At 29.4% G+C, this 19,295-nt stretch overlaps 1 protein-coding gene across 3 annotated transcripts in view; it reads left to right on the forward strand.

Moving 5' to 3' along the window:
• The first annotated feature begins 5,522 nt into the window (after window positions 1-5,522).
• LOC129978474 (putative sodium-dependent multivitamin transporter) overlaps window positions 5,523-19,295 on the forward strand; it is a 40,291-nt gene continuing 26,518 nt past the window's right edge. Inside the window, exons 1-4 of one of the 3 annotated variants that reach the window (XM_056090637.1) lie at window positions 5,523-5,663; window positions 7,964-8,090; window positions 14,330-14,684; window positions 15,920-15,985. In XM_056090637.1, coding sequence (XP_055946612.1) covers window positions 14,349-14,684; window positions 15,920-15,985 — 402 coding nt within the window. In that variant the 5' untranslated portion in view covers window positions 5,523-5,663; window positions 7,964-8,090; window positions 14,330-14,348. Of the gene's footprint in view, window positions 5,664-5,849; window positions 5,938-7,963; window positions 8,091-13,217; window positions 13,253-14,329; window positions 14,685-15,919; window positions 15,986-19,295 lie in introns of those variants that run through there. The other 2 variants (XM_056090638.1, XM_056090639.1) reach the window with 2 other exon arrangements.

The raw sequence follows: 19,295 nt of genomic DNA on the forward strand, positions 1-19,295 counted from the left end.
GAGGCTTTAGAGAATATATTTTTTTCTGTTAGACGACGTGGAGGTTTCCGAGACAATTCAGATGCTTATGAATTCAGACATACTATTCACAAAGTAATAATCAATAATTTTTTTTAAAAACAGTCAACAATCAAAAACTGTAGGATGATGATGCTTCTACTTTAATCAATTTCACCTCTTTAAACAAGAAAGAATTGTGTGAGTTAATAAATGAAAATTCCGAGGACTTGGATGAAGGAAAGAAACAATATGACATGGATAACTTGAACATAAGTACTCTAAATATAGTGGAAGAAAATGTTTTATCATATGTACATATATATCATATGTACATATGATGAAACATTTTTTTAGCAAAAATTTTTTTGTCTTCTCATGAATGTATTAAATGCAGAAAATTACTAGTAAATGACGAAAAAATTTAAATAGTCATACAATTTTTTTATATTTTAAAGAATATGACATGTGTAAATCAGGATTAAAATGGCCAACTGAATATTTATTACAATACATTTCCAAATGACACGAATGTTTTTCTGGTTGTTTTAGCTTTTTTTTCCAAAGAGATAGTATGTCAGAAGTTAAAAACTGTTTTAAAGCAAGTTACTTTAGATTTTTTTTAATAATAATATAGAACACAAAGAAAAAGCAGAGCGTTTTTTTATTTCTTCTTTTATACGGATGATGATTAAACATAATATCAAAAAAATGAATGATAAAATGACAACCTACTATTCTCGAAAAAAATTAAAAAAGTTTTACATGTATAGTTTTTTTTTTTATTTTTTGAAAATTAATAGTAATAATTATGGCCAATTTGTTGTTTTCAGTATTCCACTTTTTTAATTTACCATCTGAAGCATGTTAAAAATGTGACTCAAGCCAATTGTTTTCAATTATTTTTATCTTGTAAAATTAGCATTGTTATTGCATAAGAACCTTTTTCTCATAGATTTTAAATTTATAAAAATAATCACTCCTCATTTTTAATTGAAATTTCTTTTTCAAATGAGCTTTTTGCCATGTAATATGTGGATTGTTTTCAATTATTTTTTCTTCAATAAAATAAAACAACATTATTTGGGTTGTTTATTATTTAATACGTGATTATTCTGTAATACTAAATATATGTATTTAATTCTGTTAGAATTTATAAAAAATTTCTAAAATTAATTTTAACTCTTAAAATAACTTAGGTAAAATTAAATTAGAGTAGCCAAACTTGATATATGAGAGTGCTTAAAGCTAAAATAAATACAGAGTGAAATTGATTAGAAGTGGCCCAAATTGGAATAACATATTTTAAAATTCATAAATTGCGGTTTAAAATCTACTGGTATATATTATAATTAATAGAAAATGAAAATTATTAATCAATAATTGAACATAATAATATGCAATTATTAATACAGTGAATGAATTAATATAATATGCAATTCATCTACTGTAAAATTTCAATTTGTTCTTTAAATAGCCAAAAGTAAGTAATTACCTTACATATGAACTTTAAAAAATCATTTCTGGTGGAAAAGAATTTTTTTTAATAATTTGATGGAATTTCATAATGAAGATTAAATGTAATTTAATTAATCTGAAATATGGTAATAATGCATCTGAATTTCATTAGTACGCAACAAGCAGAGATGAAATTTTTTGTTTTTATATAATAAGGGAGAAAATAAATAAAAAAAAATAATTTCAGATAACAATTTATTATGGGATATTATCCCAAGACTGAAATCTGGTCGAGAAAAGTCAATATAATAAATGCAGTTGTTTTGTTGACATCCGTATCATGACGCCATTCCACCGCGCAATAGTTCCAGAATTAGGTTAGCAGGTAACAACAGAGATGGCGCTACTGCCTATGTGAATGGCCATGTTAAAAAAGTTGCCATTAGTGTCTATGAGAGTGAGACCTCTGGATCTCCTTCTCTGTGGGAAATAAATTATTTGTAAAGAGTTTCTTCACAGATGCGGTAAGATTTTATTGAGAACTAGAATTTTTTCTTTTCTTTTCTTTTTCGCATTCAACAAATAATTAAATTTTACTCACAAATATTGAAATATAAGCAAGGTTTTAATGAAGCTTTGGTGACAATTAATGAAGTCATAAACCTTTTATCACCAAATGGCATGAAATTTCAGATCCAGCAAACGCTGGTTATTTTCAGCTGGTAAATATAGCTGAGATGTCAGAACAAGAATGCAATCTGGTCATCAGTTATATCACAGCCAAGCAGTAACTAACATACTCATCATTTCATCGAAAGTGATGTGTGGTATAATCTCTATTAGTTAATGATTTTATATGAAAATGCTCTTTTATCGTTCTCGCCAACTATTCATTAATTTTTTTGAAAGAATTTTATTTTGAAATAAATCTAGAAATAAAATAGAACAATTATCTCCTTTTTTGCTTGAAATTTCCAAATGTTTTTGGGAAGTAGGGCATATTTATTAGAGAATAATTATATTTATTTTGTAACGGATTGTGGTGAGCGAGATTAGAACCTGGGACCTTGTGCTTCGCAGCCCAGTAACATGACCACAATACAAGAGCAATTGCGAGTGTAGCGTAGTTGTTAACTGGCTTATACGCGTTCACCACAGACTCTCCCTCCAGTGAGTCGGAGGTGAGACGAACGATATGGCTGTTGGTTGATGATGTATTAGCTGTTGATTTTAATGCACCTATACCCATTTGAGTTGCGCAAAGCGTTATGGGGAGCGTGTGTGGTTGCTGATGCTGTATCAAGTGAGTCTGACGCCGTTAGATTGCTGCTGCCTTTTTGTGTTTTTGCTTCATGTGAATCTGACGACTTCGGTTTGCTTTGATGTGGGTAGATGGCGCCACAACAGCTGTACGGAGTTTGAAAGTTCATCGTCCGAAGTCACCAATGTAGGTGATTGGTATGAGTGAGGATAGAACCTGGGACCTTGTGGTTTGCAGCCCAGTAACATGACCATGATATAAAGCAATTGCTCGTGGTGGTGTAGTTGTTAATTGGCTTATAAGCTTTCACTACAGACCAATGTGGCGAATTTGCAACGAGCGAGAATAGAGGTCCCAGTGGACTGCGATCCACTGTGACCTTGTGGATCGCAGTCCAGTAACATAACCACGATAGAAAATCAATTGTTCGGGTAGCGTAGTTGTTAACTGGCTTATAAGCTTTCACTACAACTTCAAAAACAGCTTATAAATACACTTGCACATTTTTTTCCTTAAAAATCAGAAACGTTTACAAATTTAATGTTCTGTAAATTATTGAAATTTGCTTGTTAAACTTGCTCAATACATAATTTCATGATCGTATTTGGTACAAAATAATGAAGCACATATTTTGATCAGATTTATATTTGAATATTAAATTTTAATTGCATGTACGGAATAATAATTACTTCATAAAATATGTATCTGAGGATTGTTATATTTAGCTACATTTAACATTAACTTGATTTGTATATTAAATACAAAGTCTTTCTATAACTCATAATTCATAATCTGCCAAAAAAGTTTAAAAATATCAGTTTTTAAAATGGTGAATATTAATTGCAAGCTCTATTTAATTAAATATGAGTTCAAATTTTGAATACAAACAGGACTGATAATCTCCAAGAAACGATGCAAATCTTGTATTTCTTACATTAGAATAAACCTCATTCAGAACATTTATTGCTCACTAAATTTTTAATTAAATATTTTATGTAACTTGGTCTCATAATATCTTCTTCAGTAAGATATTCTTAAGCTTCAAATTTGTCATATAACTCATACTATTATAGATGTCTTACGCCAGTTTGTCCATTATATTATGTATCTCTCAAATTTTCTGTCAGGCCACGTAAAATTTGAACTATAAAACGAAGTGATTCAATTAATGCAAATTTTTTTTTTGCATTATTTTTAATTTTTTCTTCAAATTGCAACTGTTTCTTCAAAATATGAGTACAAAAATCTGAATTATTCAGCATTAAAATCTATTCAACACTACAGAACACTATTTATAATCTATGCTATATCTCTAAGAAATATGAAATAAAAAATTTATTATTCATCATAAAATTCAATTTTAAGTTTCACATTCAATAAAATTTAAAAGACGTAAATAATAAAATTTTATTTTATTATAATAATATTTTTCTGTCAATAAATATACTTCTATGAAACTTGTGATGTTTAAATTTTATACAGTCCCATGATCCTAAGGAATAATATTTAGTGAAATATTTTTGCCACTTAAATTTTAAATAAACAACGTTTCTATTTTCTGAGACCACATATTATTGAATTGTAAAGTTTTTATTACTACTATTTTACAGCATTCAACAATTTCATAATTTTAAACTGATCTCTCTTAGGAAATCTCCGAGAACTGTTTAGCTATCTTTTTTGAGATTATCAATGAAGTGATCTAAAATCGAGCGTTTTTATAGCATAGAATATTCGAAATTTTATAACTCTCTCAGATGTAATCCCTAATCCCAAAGTATATTGTGCAATATTGTAAAAATATCATACCGATATTTTTTCTTGTGTACAACCGATCAACCCGCCATCATGGAATGAAGCAGTATCGACAGGATTTGTTGTAACCGACTGCTGTCCTAACATAACCTGTCCATAAAGGTGGGTTCACACGAAGCCAACTATTGAGCACATTAGAAGGTCACGCCTACTTCAGGAAAATCACGTGACTGCTACGGGACAATGGCAAATGGTTGTCCCGTCGAGACAACTATTAGCCATTGTCCCATCGACGTTGCCTCAACTGTTCACACAGGGACAACAGTAGAGAGACAACAATTGCTCGCAACTGTTAGCCTCGTGTGAACCCACCTTAACACCAGCCGATTCACCGATCTGGCATTCTCTTCGAGGCAGTTGGCCGTCAGCTACAGAGTGGTCACTGTCTTAGCTATACTATTGGGTCAGAGATAACAGTAGCTGCTTTAACAGATTCGTGCCACTAATCACATCTGTTATACCAGCTCATCTAATTAATTAAATGTTCTTTTATTTGCTACCTATCAATTAATGTAGATATGAGGTAGATAGCTGGCTGATACAGTTAAATGGTAGTTGTGAACTATAGGTGAGATAACTTGTTGGTTTTAAATATATGAAATGCAGGGTTCGAAGTAATCGATATATTGTTTTCGAGTTTCATTTAAGGGCAATGATTAATGCATTTATATTTCCAAAAAATATTTATTGAATATTAGGAAGAGAATCAGAATCTGATGGCATATATTAGCATATGACATCATATCTTAATATCGAATGCAACTAACACAATGAATTGATACATGATTGATGCAATAGGATGCGATTAAACTGAACATTTAACGATTCGTAAGGATTGCGATATCTAATTTAATGGCTGAATGGCAATTGCAACTCATTTGAGGATTATCAAACAAGTAAATTCTAGCTCACCAAATGTGGACATTAGTAATGATAGTAATATCGTATATTGTATCAAGAATTTTTTAGGGAGATAAGATGCACTGTTAAATTAATTGCCAAATTTCTTTCGCAGATAAGTTTTGTTTTTTCTTTTTCACGAGGTTTTTGTTATGAAGTATTTTTTGGAATATCTAGTAAAAGGAATCTTGATAAAATATTTTTGCATTGTAATGTACATTTCACATAAATAGTAAGAATTTTGTCGATTTTATTTAATTCTAAAGATTCAAGAGATGTGCGATTAATTTATGAAATTACATTTGCTCTATTTAGTCATTTTAAGAAATGTAATTTCTTTTCGGATGTAGTTGTAATAAAAAAAGACAATCACTTGAATTTTTAGGATAAAAGCAAGAAAACCACCATTAATAGCACGGTAAATAAAAACGAAAGAAATAATTGCATAGCTGCATATTCAGCTTCTTCCTGAATATTGAATTCAGATTAAAAATGATAAGATTCAGGTTTGTTAATAAAATATTATGATTAGAATTATTATGCTTTTGGTTAGAATTTTTCCTTATATTTGCATGGCTGAAATTTTATCAGAGTTTTAGATAGCTGTTCGTACAAATTTAAGAATGATGTAATACGAAATGAATATTTGAACAAGAGCTCATCATATTTAATATCATGAACTCTTGTTCCGCGTTACTTTAATTAAACTACTTCATATTTAAACCCGTATTAACAGAGAGATCCAGTTTTTAGAATTTACTACAAATGTTGCGACGATAAGAAATATGAAATAAATATTACTAAAATTGTCAGATTCTAATATTTATAAGAAAAATAGCAAAACAATGCTATGGTTTCTTTTCAAAACCATTCTATACATTCGTTTATTATTAAGGAAGTAGAATTCTTTGAATAATAATTAAAAGCATTTGATTATCAGCTGAGTGCCAAAATTTTTACATCGATCTCTCGTTTTATAATGACCTCAAATATTAATATAAATCCATTAAAACAGTATATTGTATTGAAACCTCTTTGAATACATTTGATTACCTAATTAATGTATTGATTTACTTCTTTTATTTAATTTATTTTAGCTATTTAATTCTTTCTGCTGTCTTATTACCTTCTTGTGTATATTTATCCTGTATTAGAATTATATCCACATCACCTTCTTCATTATAGAAAATAACAAATTATTTTAATGAATAAAAACGCTGTTGTCTATAACTTCCATTCATCAAAGAAAGTATTTTTTTTTTTTAATTTAATGAAATCTTACATTTTTAAAACCAACTGGTATAAGTATTTAGTTTTCTATAAACTTTTCCCGGTGTCAAAACTAATAAATTAAACATAAAAAAAAACGCTGAATGTTAATGACTTTTATTACTCCCCATTCTTTTGCATAAATGTTCTATACGATAGAGAGCTCAGCTTAAATTGTAAAAATTAGACCCTGAAAAATTTGGATAAAGCTAAAAACCTGCACAATTCAAAAGTAAAAGTTTCTAAATTTGAATTCAAGTAGTTAGAAAAATAATTAAATTGTAAAAATGTTAATAATTTGAATTTATCGAATATTTATAAACATTTAAAAAATTAAAAATATAAAAATATGAATACAAATATTGGAGGTATAAGCAAAAAGTAAAGAAAAATCAAGGTGAATATGCTAATATCTATTTCGTTACTACATTCTCTAAAACAGAAAACGAAAAAATGATGACAGCAGGTAGATAATTTTCCAGAAATATTATCTGATTATATTTTTAATGATTTTTTTAATCGGGTATTTCGGAAATATGAAAACTAAACAAACTCCCAAGGTTAATTATTTGTTGATTGGAACATTGTTTTCGTAACTAAAGAAATGGTTTATTGTGTCAAAAGTGAGCTTTTCATTTTTGTTATAGATAACAAGATTCGATTATTATAAAAAGAATCATTTGAATAGCGAAAAAGTGCCACTAATAGAAAAACTGTTATCAAGATATATTATGCTGAATCGAGAAGATGCAAATTTCTTATCAAAATTTATAGAATTTGTAGGCATAAAATAGCACCGAATGCTATCAGTATCTCGCATCTGTCCGGTATGTATTTGTGTAGGCAATGCTGCGTTAGAGAGAAGGATTTTTTCGAGTAAAGTTTTGTTATCAAAGTATCTAAGTAATAACAATAATACTTCCGTTTCACTTCGAAAACCTCGACAAGCCAAGGACAAAAAGATAGTTTATCATCTCTGAAGGTCTAATTAATATATGAAGCTGGAAAAATCGCTGGGAATTTGTCGATTTCTACAGCTGAATATGCTGCTCTTTGAATCCAGTTTTCGGCAAAAATCCTAAGTGAATATATTGCTTGAGTCTTAATGCGGCTTTTACTATTCGATATGGACTACATACATTACTACTTGACAAACGGCTCTGAATTTTACACTGATCACATCTTTTGAAATTGGTATTTTTTTATCGCAAAAGAATAGCAGTGATTTCAAATTCATATCTACTAATGCATATTTTTAATTAGATGGAAACGGCTTGCAGGAACAGAAGTTTCAACTTTATCCACTCTGTAATCTTTATAGTTTAATGTGAAAGGAAAAGCACCTGTTTAAGATTAATCGGAAGATTTCATAGCATAAGAGTTTTTTATGGTAAGTTCAAATCAATGTAGTTTTTACTGTTTTTCTATTTGCTATAGTCGCTTTAATCATTAAGTCTAATGTAAGATCAGATTAACAAGTTAAATGTATTTCTATAATCTGTTTTATAACATTATATTATAAAATATTATATAATAAAATAATATGTGTGTATTAAATTAATTTGCTGCTGATTTGCCATCTGTCGAAATGAAAATTTTTTAATGAATTGCAAAATTTGTACCGAACAGACAAGAAAGCATGTTAATAAAGCCTTTTCATCTAGTTTTGAACTATGAAATTTCAAATCTTTAGATCACCAGGAAATTAGTTTAAAATCAATTGCAAAATCTGTACCAAATAGATAGTAAAGAGAAGGTATGTTAATAAAATACTTCAACTATTGTAAAATAATTAATTTCTAAAAGGAAATATTTTTAAGTGGCATTAAATTACAGTAATTTATGTTAATTTAATGAAAGATTCAGTCATATGAAAATATTATCCCCGTTATTTCCACTATATTATGTAAAAAAAGGGTAGTTTGTAAGTAATAAACATCAAATTGGTATTTCTCTGTAATTTCTTTCCAAGAACACAAGCTTGCAAGGAAAACTCATTTGATTTGTTTCGTCAGCAATTCGTTGTGTTTGTTTATCAAAGATCCGAGTAGGCACTTTCAGACTAAATATTGTTTATTTTCGGCTGTAAATTTGATAAATGTGAACATTTTTTTAAAATGGAAGCAGTGGCAGCTCTTGCAGTGAGATAAGCTGTGTATTCTTTATGAACCATTTACATTTTTGCCTTTTTTTTCATTAAATCTGAAAACTTAAGCGTCGAGTCAATAAAATAATTTTATTATTAATTCTTTCTCTTGAATATGGTAAGATTTTAATTAATTTTAGTTATAAATTTAATTAATTTTTTTTCTATACCCTAAGAAATATTGCTGTATATATTACAGATAACAGAAACCTCTCTCAAAAGTGCATTATCTTTTTTTTTTCTTAAATTTTTTCCTTTCTTTTTTCCTGGTTCTGAAATTTGTTGTATAAAAGTAAAAAGAAAGTTCAACATTTTCTGCTTAATATATAATAACCTGATATCAAGGAATAAAAATTAGTTCTAGATGTGTCTTCACTAATGTATTGTGTTACACTTTAAGCATAAATAAATATTTCAGGTTTCCCATTCTAATAGAAGATTTAGAGCTAATTTGTAAGCTATTGGAACTAGAAAAATACTTTAAAATACTCTAAAAAAGTCTTTTTTGTGTGTGTGTTAATAATTGTAAAGCTAAAAAAATTGATAAGTTTAAATTTTTAATTATCCTCTATTCTCATCCTATTAATCGTATTTGATAAAATGTTCTTGACACACAAACATTAAAATAAAGAAAGTTCCATTCTCCTACAACTATAATTAGGAAGTTTTAAATATCACTGTTTTATATTATTTCATTTTCCGTCTCAAGGCAAATATACAAATGCTAATTGGCTTAAAATTATAAAATTTACTGCTTCACGGCTTGATCGGTTTCAGTTCAGAATATAAGAAATAGTTTCTGTTTAAAATATTAGACTAGAGAATGTTTTACTAAATATGTCTAATTATGCCACGCGACCATTCCAAATTTAGATTGATTTATCGGCATTACATTTATTGACACAAATGGCATAAATTATAATTTCTTGCATCGATTAAAATCTTTTTTCCATCTAGAAGTATGACTTTTTTTAATAATTTAGAAAATTGCTATTGGACGAAAATTAGAATGAATACCCTGTATATATAAACTAGAATTTTTTTTTTTAAAAAAAATCACTAAATTTAGTTATTAAATTTCAGATTCAGCGAAACTCCGTACTTTTATTATAACTGTTATAGCTGAATGTACCTGGAGGAAAAAATATCATTATTTTTTTCGCTTTTTTAAATGAGTTAATGACGAGTTACCTCATAGAAACTGAATTTTTTTTAATATCCCATTTTTAGGTGATTTTATATGGGTTATCTTGTCGACGGAAGCTCATTTTCTTTGCTGAAATTATTAATATCATTGAAATAATTTTCTGCTTTATTTTGTGTCTTAAAACACATTGATCATGACAGTGATTACTTTTTTTTTCAGATTTCGAAATTAAATATTTTCTTATTCATAAATTTTTAGAGATAAGAAATATTTGTCTTGTAACCTTGGACAAGACTTGAATGCCACGAGTTGTCAAATTTTTATTAATCGAGTATGATGCAGTAAAAAAGATCTCGTACCAAATTTCATTCTTTTAAGCGGTTGAATTTTTTTAGTTCCAGTATTTCTGTACATGAGATTGCATTGAGTGACAGGCAGCTAACCTTTTCACACATTTAATGGAAAATTTGATAAAATCTATACTTGCGATGCTGAAATGGGGAACTAAATTTCATTTACCAAATTGCTTTTTTAATTATCTCATTTATATACATGTGAAAGTATAGATTTTTAGATGATCATCTCCCCTGATTTGATTTAAAATTTTGAAACGAATCTACACTTTCAATGCTAAACTGTGTTCCAAATTTTGTCTCTGTCGATCTGTACGTTTTGTATACTCAGATAGACAGACAGATGTTTTCTATGACTGAATTTAATTCAAAATTTCAAAGAAATATATCCATATGAAGACCACGCATTGAATTTCTGCCATCCAGTCCAAAGTATGTTCAGCGATCATGTTCACAGACAGAAGAGCAACAGGCTTATTTCAAATTCTAAGAATGTGTTTTACGGACTCGGAGAAGAGTAACATGGAGATCTATCAACATCTATATTTTAAATATGATTGCTAATTGCACTACTCTCTCTACATCGGATTTAGAAAATAAAATAACGTTAAATAGACATCTCATTTACTAATGACTGAAATTTGTTTATAAACGTTTAAGCATTTACGAGGATCTTAACCCTAGAAAGCATGCCTTATATATACAGGTGGTTATCAAAACAATGGGAACACCTTAGATTTATAAAGAATCCTTTATTAGTATGGTGTTGGACCACCTTTGGCATATAATGCAGTGTGTATTCGCCTAGGAATCCATTCATACAAGTGTTGAATAGTGTTTAGAGGAATATTGTACCATTCTTCCTGGAGATATTGTGAAAGTTCTGGGAGAGATGTCGATGGAGGATATCGAATTCCTATTGAACACTCTAAAATAGACCATAATGGTTCAATTATATTAAGGTCGGGTGACTTTTCAGGCCAAAACAGACGTTTAACTTCATCCTGGTGTTCATCAAACCATCATTGGACAAGTCTCGTTGCACTGATACGTGCATTATCATCCTTGAAAATTTCATCTCTTGCAGAAATCAGTTTGCATCATAGGATGGACCTGGTCAGTAAAAATTTTATCTATACTTCTCCCCAGTGATTCTTCCTTTGAGGGTTACGATTGATCCTGCATAAAACCACGACATGGTTGCTCCTGTCGAGACAGATCCACCTCCATGCTTGACAGTTGGAAAGAGGCAATCACAATCATACGCTTGTGCAGGTGTCCTCTAAACGTGCACCCGTCCTATTGTAGGGAAAAGTGTGAAACACGATTCGTCAGACCATATTATTTTCTTCTACTTATCAATCGACCATGTTTCTGAGTGTGACACCACTGTAGACGACATTTATCATTAACATCTATGACAAATGGCTGGAGAATTGCTGCTCTGCCAAAAATGTTCTATTTATGAAGATGCCTTTTAACTGTAATCACTGACACTAGAGAATCCAGATGGAAGTTGAATTCTGCGGTTACTTTTGCTGCAGTTGGTAGCTTAGACATTACAATCCGCTTCAATACCCGTTTCACTGAGATTCTCTTTCCGCCTATCATTTTGCTTTGCCGAGCTTGTCTTGCCGCGCTTTGTGTATGATGTCATGACTTTAGATACCGTACCTCTAGAAACGCCTAAAAATTGGGATGTTTCGGTCACACTTGCTCCAGCGAGACGGGCTCCTACAGTTTGACCTCATTGAAAATCTGAGAGATCCGACATTTTACGCTTTTGAAAAAAATCCAAGAATTTCAGAACTTTAATAAACCTAACACATACTACCAGAATATATACATTGCTATTTAAGAAAAAACTGAAGGCTATTATTATATTTTAATGCTTTTGACGCGAATTCAAAAATGCCACTTTTATTCACAGGTGTTTCCATTATTTTGATAAACACCTATATATATATATATATGCGCGTTTTGAATAGCTGCATATAATTTTGGAAAATTTTAATTTTTTTTTTTTTGAAATTAAAAAAAAATTAAAATGTACCAAATGGTCACTTTATGAATCAAACAATATCCCAGTGATATGTCATATTGTAGCAATTCTGCAATAAAAATAAAAATACCTTTTACCAATATATTTTTTACAGTGCAATATATATATATATATATATATATATATATATATATATATTGATAGTATTTTTAAAGGTAAAACTATTCATGCAACAGCCTTTTTGGCACTTTTCCAAGTTTTCAGTTTAAATCTAACGCTGATGCCGCTATTGCCAAATATCGGTCTTTTCTACAAATTTTTTCAAAAAACACATAAAGAAAGAACTTCAAACATTTTTATTGCCCTTTGAAATAGACATGTGAAGCTTATAAATGGAAATAAAAACTTGTAGCCAAATGCCTATACTATGAAGTGTAGGGTTAAATATTTTCCCCTCAAAATCAAAAATTAATCTTAGAAAAATGGACGAAAATATAAATATTCTTTTTTTGTCCTATTATGTTTATATAAATGCCTTGACATTCAAGGAAGGAAGCAATTCATGCCTGTAATGTTTCAATTCATCCTAAATAATCAGAGAAAGTAATTTGTCACGCTACTTCACTTTTCTTATTATATATTTATAGATTACAACATTGCGCTCAAGTATAATGAATTTATAGTGATGTATGCCTTTTTCGATGCAGATAGATCATAAAATAATTCGCGTTTCCTATATGTCGTCATCTGAAGAGAAATTTTGTCTGGATTGAGTCTGAATAGGTGTCTACAATAGTAATCAAATTATTTTCTCTTTTTCACATTTCTCTCTTTTCAATTGTAATTTTGAATTGCATTCAAGGAGTAGCTGCATATCTGTGAGAAAGAGGAACAAGCCGTTGTGGTAAGTTACAAGAAAAGTCTTAATATGTTAAGTCATTTTATTTAACAAAGGAAATGGAATTATAGATTTATATTGAAATAAAAGGAATTTTACCGTAAGTATGAAAGGAATAAAAAGTAAAATAATAAATCATTTGAAAAATCAATTTTTTTTTATTTAGTCATACAAGTGTTTTGAATTTTTTACCTTCTTGAGTTACTGACTTTTCTCAACATAATTTTTAAGAAATACTAAATCTACCACGAGCGGTCAAATTATCGTTTTCCAGTAGTAGAACTAATATATCGGGGAAATGTCAGTACGTTTAATGTTAATGAAATAATAAAGTCATGAGTTATTGACTTGTCGCAACATTTTTATTTTTAAAAAAATGTAAAGCTAATAGTAGTGAAAGAGTTGATTTCTGCCAGTTCTCCGTATATTAGATATTACTTTATAAAAAAGCTATCAAATTTGGAAAATGTCTAGGTGTATATTGGATTGAGTTTCTTGATACAAACTTACCGTAAATGGTCAAATTACAGTTTTCCATTGATAAAACCAATGTACCGATGGAATGGAGATATGTTTAATGCTAATGAAATAATAAAGATATATAATAATAAATGAAAAAAACTGAAGAATCTCTCTTTAAACATTCCTTTTAAAAACAAAACAATGCCAAATCTACAATTAAAGCATCAGTTTAATGGCATCAGCCAGTTCGCATTTTCAACCTGATATTCAATTCAATATAGTCGGGCGATCATTTATGTTATGGTTCACTCATAGTTGATAAATGTAATGTTTAACTGGAATTATATCGATTCTTGTATTTGCGAATTCATATATCAAACTTTCTTAAGGTATTTGACATATTTTACAAAAACTCGTACCTGAAAATGTGTAGTATGAGTTATATCGATTATTGTATTTACAAATCGGCACATTAAACAGTCCTAAGGTATTTGGCGTATTTTGCAATAACTTATATGTGAAAATATAGAATTACTATCATTTTAAGCAAACATAATTGATCGACTTTATCTTCCAAGTATCCATCGTGATTTTATATTCGCCTTACTTTTATTCTTTTAGGTCTGATTCCTGAATAATCATGGCACAATTATTAGGTATCGTCGACTACATTGTGATAGCCATTACGCTAGCTCTATCGACATTGATTGGCTTATATTTTCGTTTTTCGGGTGGTCGTCAGAAAACAACCAATGAGTTCCTAATGGGTAATCAAAATGTGCACATTCTACCTGTCGCTGTCTCTATCATAGCTACGAGCTTGTCGTCTGTTTCTGTATTGGGTGTACCAGCAGAAATGTACCTGCATGGCACGCAGTACGTAATTACTGGCTTGGGCATACCACTAGGAGGACTATTGGCCGCCTATGGATTCTTACCTGTTTTCTATGAAATGCAAGTGTCCACAGCATATCAGGTAGCTACTTTTTACTTGTAACACTACTAAATCAATAGTTCTTCAATTAAATTGTTTATAATCACATTTCTATGATAAAATATCAGCATCGTATTTTCTGAGTTCTTGGGGATATTGAAGTTTTAATATTATCAATAGAAGCCTTACGTTTTTGAATTTTTTGTTTTATTGCATGGTTTTTTCCTTTCTTTATCTGGGTACTGCTATAAATAATTAAAAGGAAAAGAGAACGGATGAAGCAACAATGGTTACCGGATATGAAGGGAGTGTCACGGAGTGCTTGAACTCAATGTTCTTAGCCTTAGGACATAACAGGTGAATCGAGTAATGACATGGCAATGACATTCCTTAGTAAGTAGTTGTGCAAGAAAAATTGAGGATTTACTTAAATGACAATTTAAAATAACAAATGGAAAACAAAAATGGTTAATTTCTTAATTTCGACAATTTACAGTAAATAGATTTCAAAATACTTGAGAGATTGTAAGAAGATGAGCATTCATTTTGATTGACAAAAGCTCAAGATATATGGAAATTGCATGTTATGTTTGGTTAGGCAGTTTATTTTAAAAATTCCTTCTGTAGTCAGATTATTTTGTGTATTTTAACAAGACATGAAAGATGGCTCTTAACTTCTATGCAACCATCGCAATTATTCCTGACATTTTTAATGTTTTTGTTCTTTTTATTATGGAAATGCTGATTTCTCCTTGAAAATATCAAATAATAAATTTCTCTAAATAAATTGAAATCTTCTAATCTAAAGAAATAAAAATTAAAAAACTAAAAATTTACATAATTAATTTGGTCACATGTTTTCATTATTTTGACTATCTATACTATCTATAGAGCACTTTACACTGCCATATTTTCTCATAGTGGTGGAAATAATGTTCGAAACGTATTAACTTAATTTTTCCAAATTTAATGTTTAACCTCTTCAGCTGGACAGAAAAGGACGGATTCAATCTTAACTCTTTCAAAACAACTTGAAAGTAGTAATTCGAAGTTATTTCTGTTTAAGTTTTATACGAAGAGATTAAGAATATTTCAGTTTTAATGATACTTTAAATTACTTTTAAATTAATTGTTTCATTACTGTGTTTACTTAATAATTTAATTTATTAGCTTTAAACTAATGTGAATGAGAAATAAAAGTTTAAAAATTAAAACATGAGAAACAAAAAAAAATATCTAACGAATAAAATATTTAATTCTAATTTATTCACTTTCAGTACTTGGAAAAAAGATTTGGGAAAACAATTCGAACTTTTGTAGCAACCCTCTACACTTTTCTAACGGTAAGTAATGTTTTAGATGGCTCATAATAATATATTCATATAATACATAATCACAAATAAAATAAACTAAATCCAAAATAACAAATGATTTTTTAATATTTCTAAAAGCATAACTTTATTAATGTATTAAAAAGTTTTTTATTAATTTAAAATATTTTTATCCTTTTGATTTATAACTCATTGAAAACACTGAATCTTGTTCTAAATTAATCAGAAATTCAATATCAGATGGCGCCACGGTATGGAGTCAGTTAATAACTTTTTAACTGATAAGCAAGTCCTGAAAATACGAAATTAGTATGTTGTTACGCGAGAACACGAATGAATAAATGTTTAAAAATTTGGCGCATCAGCATGTGAGGAAAAGTGGATTGGAAAAAATTTCGACTTTACAAGCATGAAACAATCCAAATTTAGTAAAAATATCCAATGACAAATATTTATATTATATGACAAAATATCCAATGACAGTCATTGCAAGCCAAACTCGGACACCATAGGAAAAAAAACTAACTCTGCGAAAATATTTTAACTAAAATGCATTAGAAAAAAAAGCGAAATGTTTTTTTTTTAACAGTGAATTTATTGTACAGCTAAAAATAAAACCAAATAGCACGAATTCATAAATTATAATTAAAAATTTAGACATAAAAGTGAAATTTGTGAAAAAGATTCCGCAAGCCAAGCTTGGACTTCTCATAATTAAGTTTCAAATAATTGCAACGCTGGTTAAAAATTATTGCCACCTTTATGGTTAACATTATAATTGTTCAGAGGAATATCTTAATTTTATTTTCGTTTACTGTTGAAGTAAATATTAATTTAATTAAAATATCAAAGCAAAAGGACCGAACGAGCATTGAGTTAAGAAGATTGGTTACTAAGCTGAAGATAGAAAGTATGTACCAGAAATACCAGAGATTGTCCACAGAAGTCATAAAATGGTTCATGATATCATAAAACACTTCAAAACCAATAATCAGGTGGAAAATAAGCCTAAGACAACCCACAATAAGGTTTTTAAAGAAGCAGATAATCGATATTTAATCAAAAAATAAAAGAAAATCCGTTCCTTAGTGCATCGAACCTATTCGTTATTGTTGAGTAAGAATTAGGGAATAAACGATCAACGATAAAAAAAAAAGTGTTTTATAAGAGATCTCAATGGGAAAAAACAAACAGACAAAAGCCTTTCATAAGTAAGCGAAATCAGACTAAGACTTCAATTCGGAAAATAAGTACTTAAATTCGCAAGGAATATGGAAATAAAGATTTATCTTATTGGGAAAATGTCTTATTTACTGGCAAAGAGCAAATTCGACATTTTTGTATCCGATGGCAAGACTTACGTCTGGAGAAAGAAAACTGAACGAGGAATTTCACAAAAAAATTTGAAAGCAACTGTGAAGCATGGTGGTGGATCATTAACGTTCTGGGGATCGTTTTCAATTATTGGGCCAGAACCCTGCATTTTATTGAAGGGAAAATGGACCAGGATGTATATCTCGACATTTGAAAGAAAAAATTAGAATAATATGTGCTAAAGCCTTCTCTTGGCAACAGCTGGCATTTTTGTCAGGATAATAATCCGAAACATAAAACTTATCGAGTGCGTTCCTGGCTTCTATATAATTGTTCTAAAGCCATGGACACTCTACACTAAAGCTCTTATTTAAATTCCATCGAAAATTTATTGGAATGCTTTAAGAAAAAAATCAGGGAACCCGCCATTTCCTGTAAAGATGAAAAGAGTATTCTTGCAAGGATGAAAAAGTATTGAATTCAATTTTTGTGAAAATGTTGTGCAATCTATGCCTAAACGTTTAAAAATGGTTCTGAAAAACAAGGACTTGTATACAAAATAATAAATCATTTGAAATATTAACTAGTTTTTGAAGTCGTCTTATCCGCCCGGGGTTGGCTTGTGGATTATTTAGTGTTTTGTTTTACTTTTTGCCCTCATTTCTGGTTAAAGAGAATGAATTTATAATTTTTATTATTTGTTTTCATAATTGCAATAAATATACAATCAAAAATTCATTTAACTATGTTTATCATTTTTAGTTTAAAAATTTTGAGTGTATTGGTCTCTTTTCTTGGATGTCCGAGGTTGGGTTGGAGCGACTGTAGATACTAATTTTTTTATTTCGATACTTTCACTTCTACAAAAATACCAAATGTAGAGCAAACCTCATTCTCTTGCAAAATGATAAATGACGGGATTTGATTTTTTCATGTATTAGAAAATTGTACTTAATTAGCAAACGACTTTATTGTTTTTGAATATGCAGAATCTTCAGCACTCTTTCATATTGCAACAGACTGTTCGTTGTAGATACGGAACCAGCATTTTTGGACAATTCGCTTTGCAAAGTGGTGATGATGCACTGTTAAAGCGAACACATTTTCATGATTTGCTTGGTCTTCACCTAATCTTCAGTTGCGGGGTTCGAACTCGCAACCTAAGGGACGCGAATCCAACGCTCTACCAACCAGGCTATCCCGGCCTTCTGAATAACCTTAATTACAATTAATAACCCCTTTCATCACCCTTATTTTAATGGGAAGGAGGGAAAAATCTCATAATGTATGCGCAAAAACTCGGAGGGTTTCCGTATCTGAGAATTGACTGTAAACTTGGAAATCAGAGTTTCCTCCTTTTGTTTGGCCATGTCATGGATACTGATTTTTTTTTTTTTAACATTAAGAGATTGAAGACGAAATGAATCACAGGAAGTAGTAGTCTTGTGATGTAGAAGTGGAAAATATTCCAATTGCTAAAACATAAATCAGTTTATTGCCAGAGTTTTGAAATGCATATTTCGTAATGAACTATTTAGCAGATATTGCATCTCAGATTATGTTTAAATCGTCTGCATACAGCTTGTTCAATAAATGATGTCCCATAACAATACCACTCTCCCCTATTACCTGAGAGAATAAGACTAATTTATAATTGTTTTTCGCTTAACGGAATAAAAATTCCAAATTGTAAATATTCAAAAATGTTCAAATATTTCTGTTTTATCAGGGTTTTTTTTTTATTTTCATAGTTATACTTTTGAACAATATTAAATTATCGACATTAAATGCTTGATTATATAAGTGTATTTGATATTTTTATCTCTAAGGACGATCTTTTAATATTTTGTTTCTGCTCCGTTTCAGACGCCTTTGACATATATGTAAAATATATTAGATATTTAGATCGAAACGTTTTATATGAATTTCAGATCTTTATTTTTTCTTCATTTCAGAAATATTTCAATAATGGAATTATTTTAATCACTCGTAAATCAGTGTAAAACAG

The sequence above is a fragment of the Argiope bruennichi genome, chromosome 1 (genome assembly GCF_947563725.1).
Source record: "Argiope bruennichi chromosome 1, qqArgBrue1.1, whole genome shotgun sequence".
Lineage (NCBI taxonomy): Eukaryota > Metazoa > Arthropoda > Arachnida > Araneae > Araneidae > Argiope > Argiope bruennichi.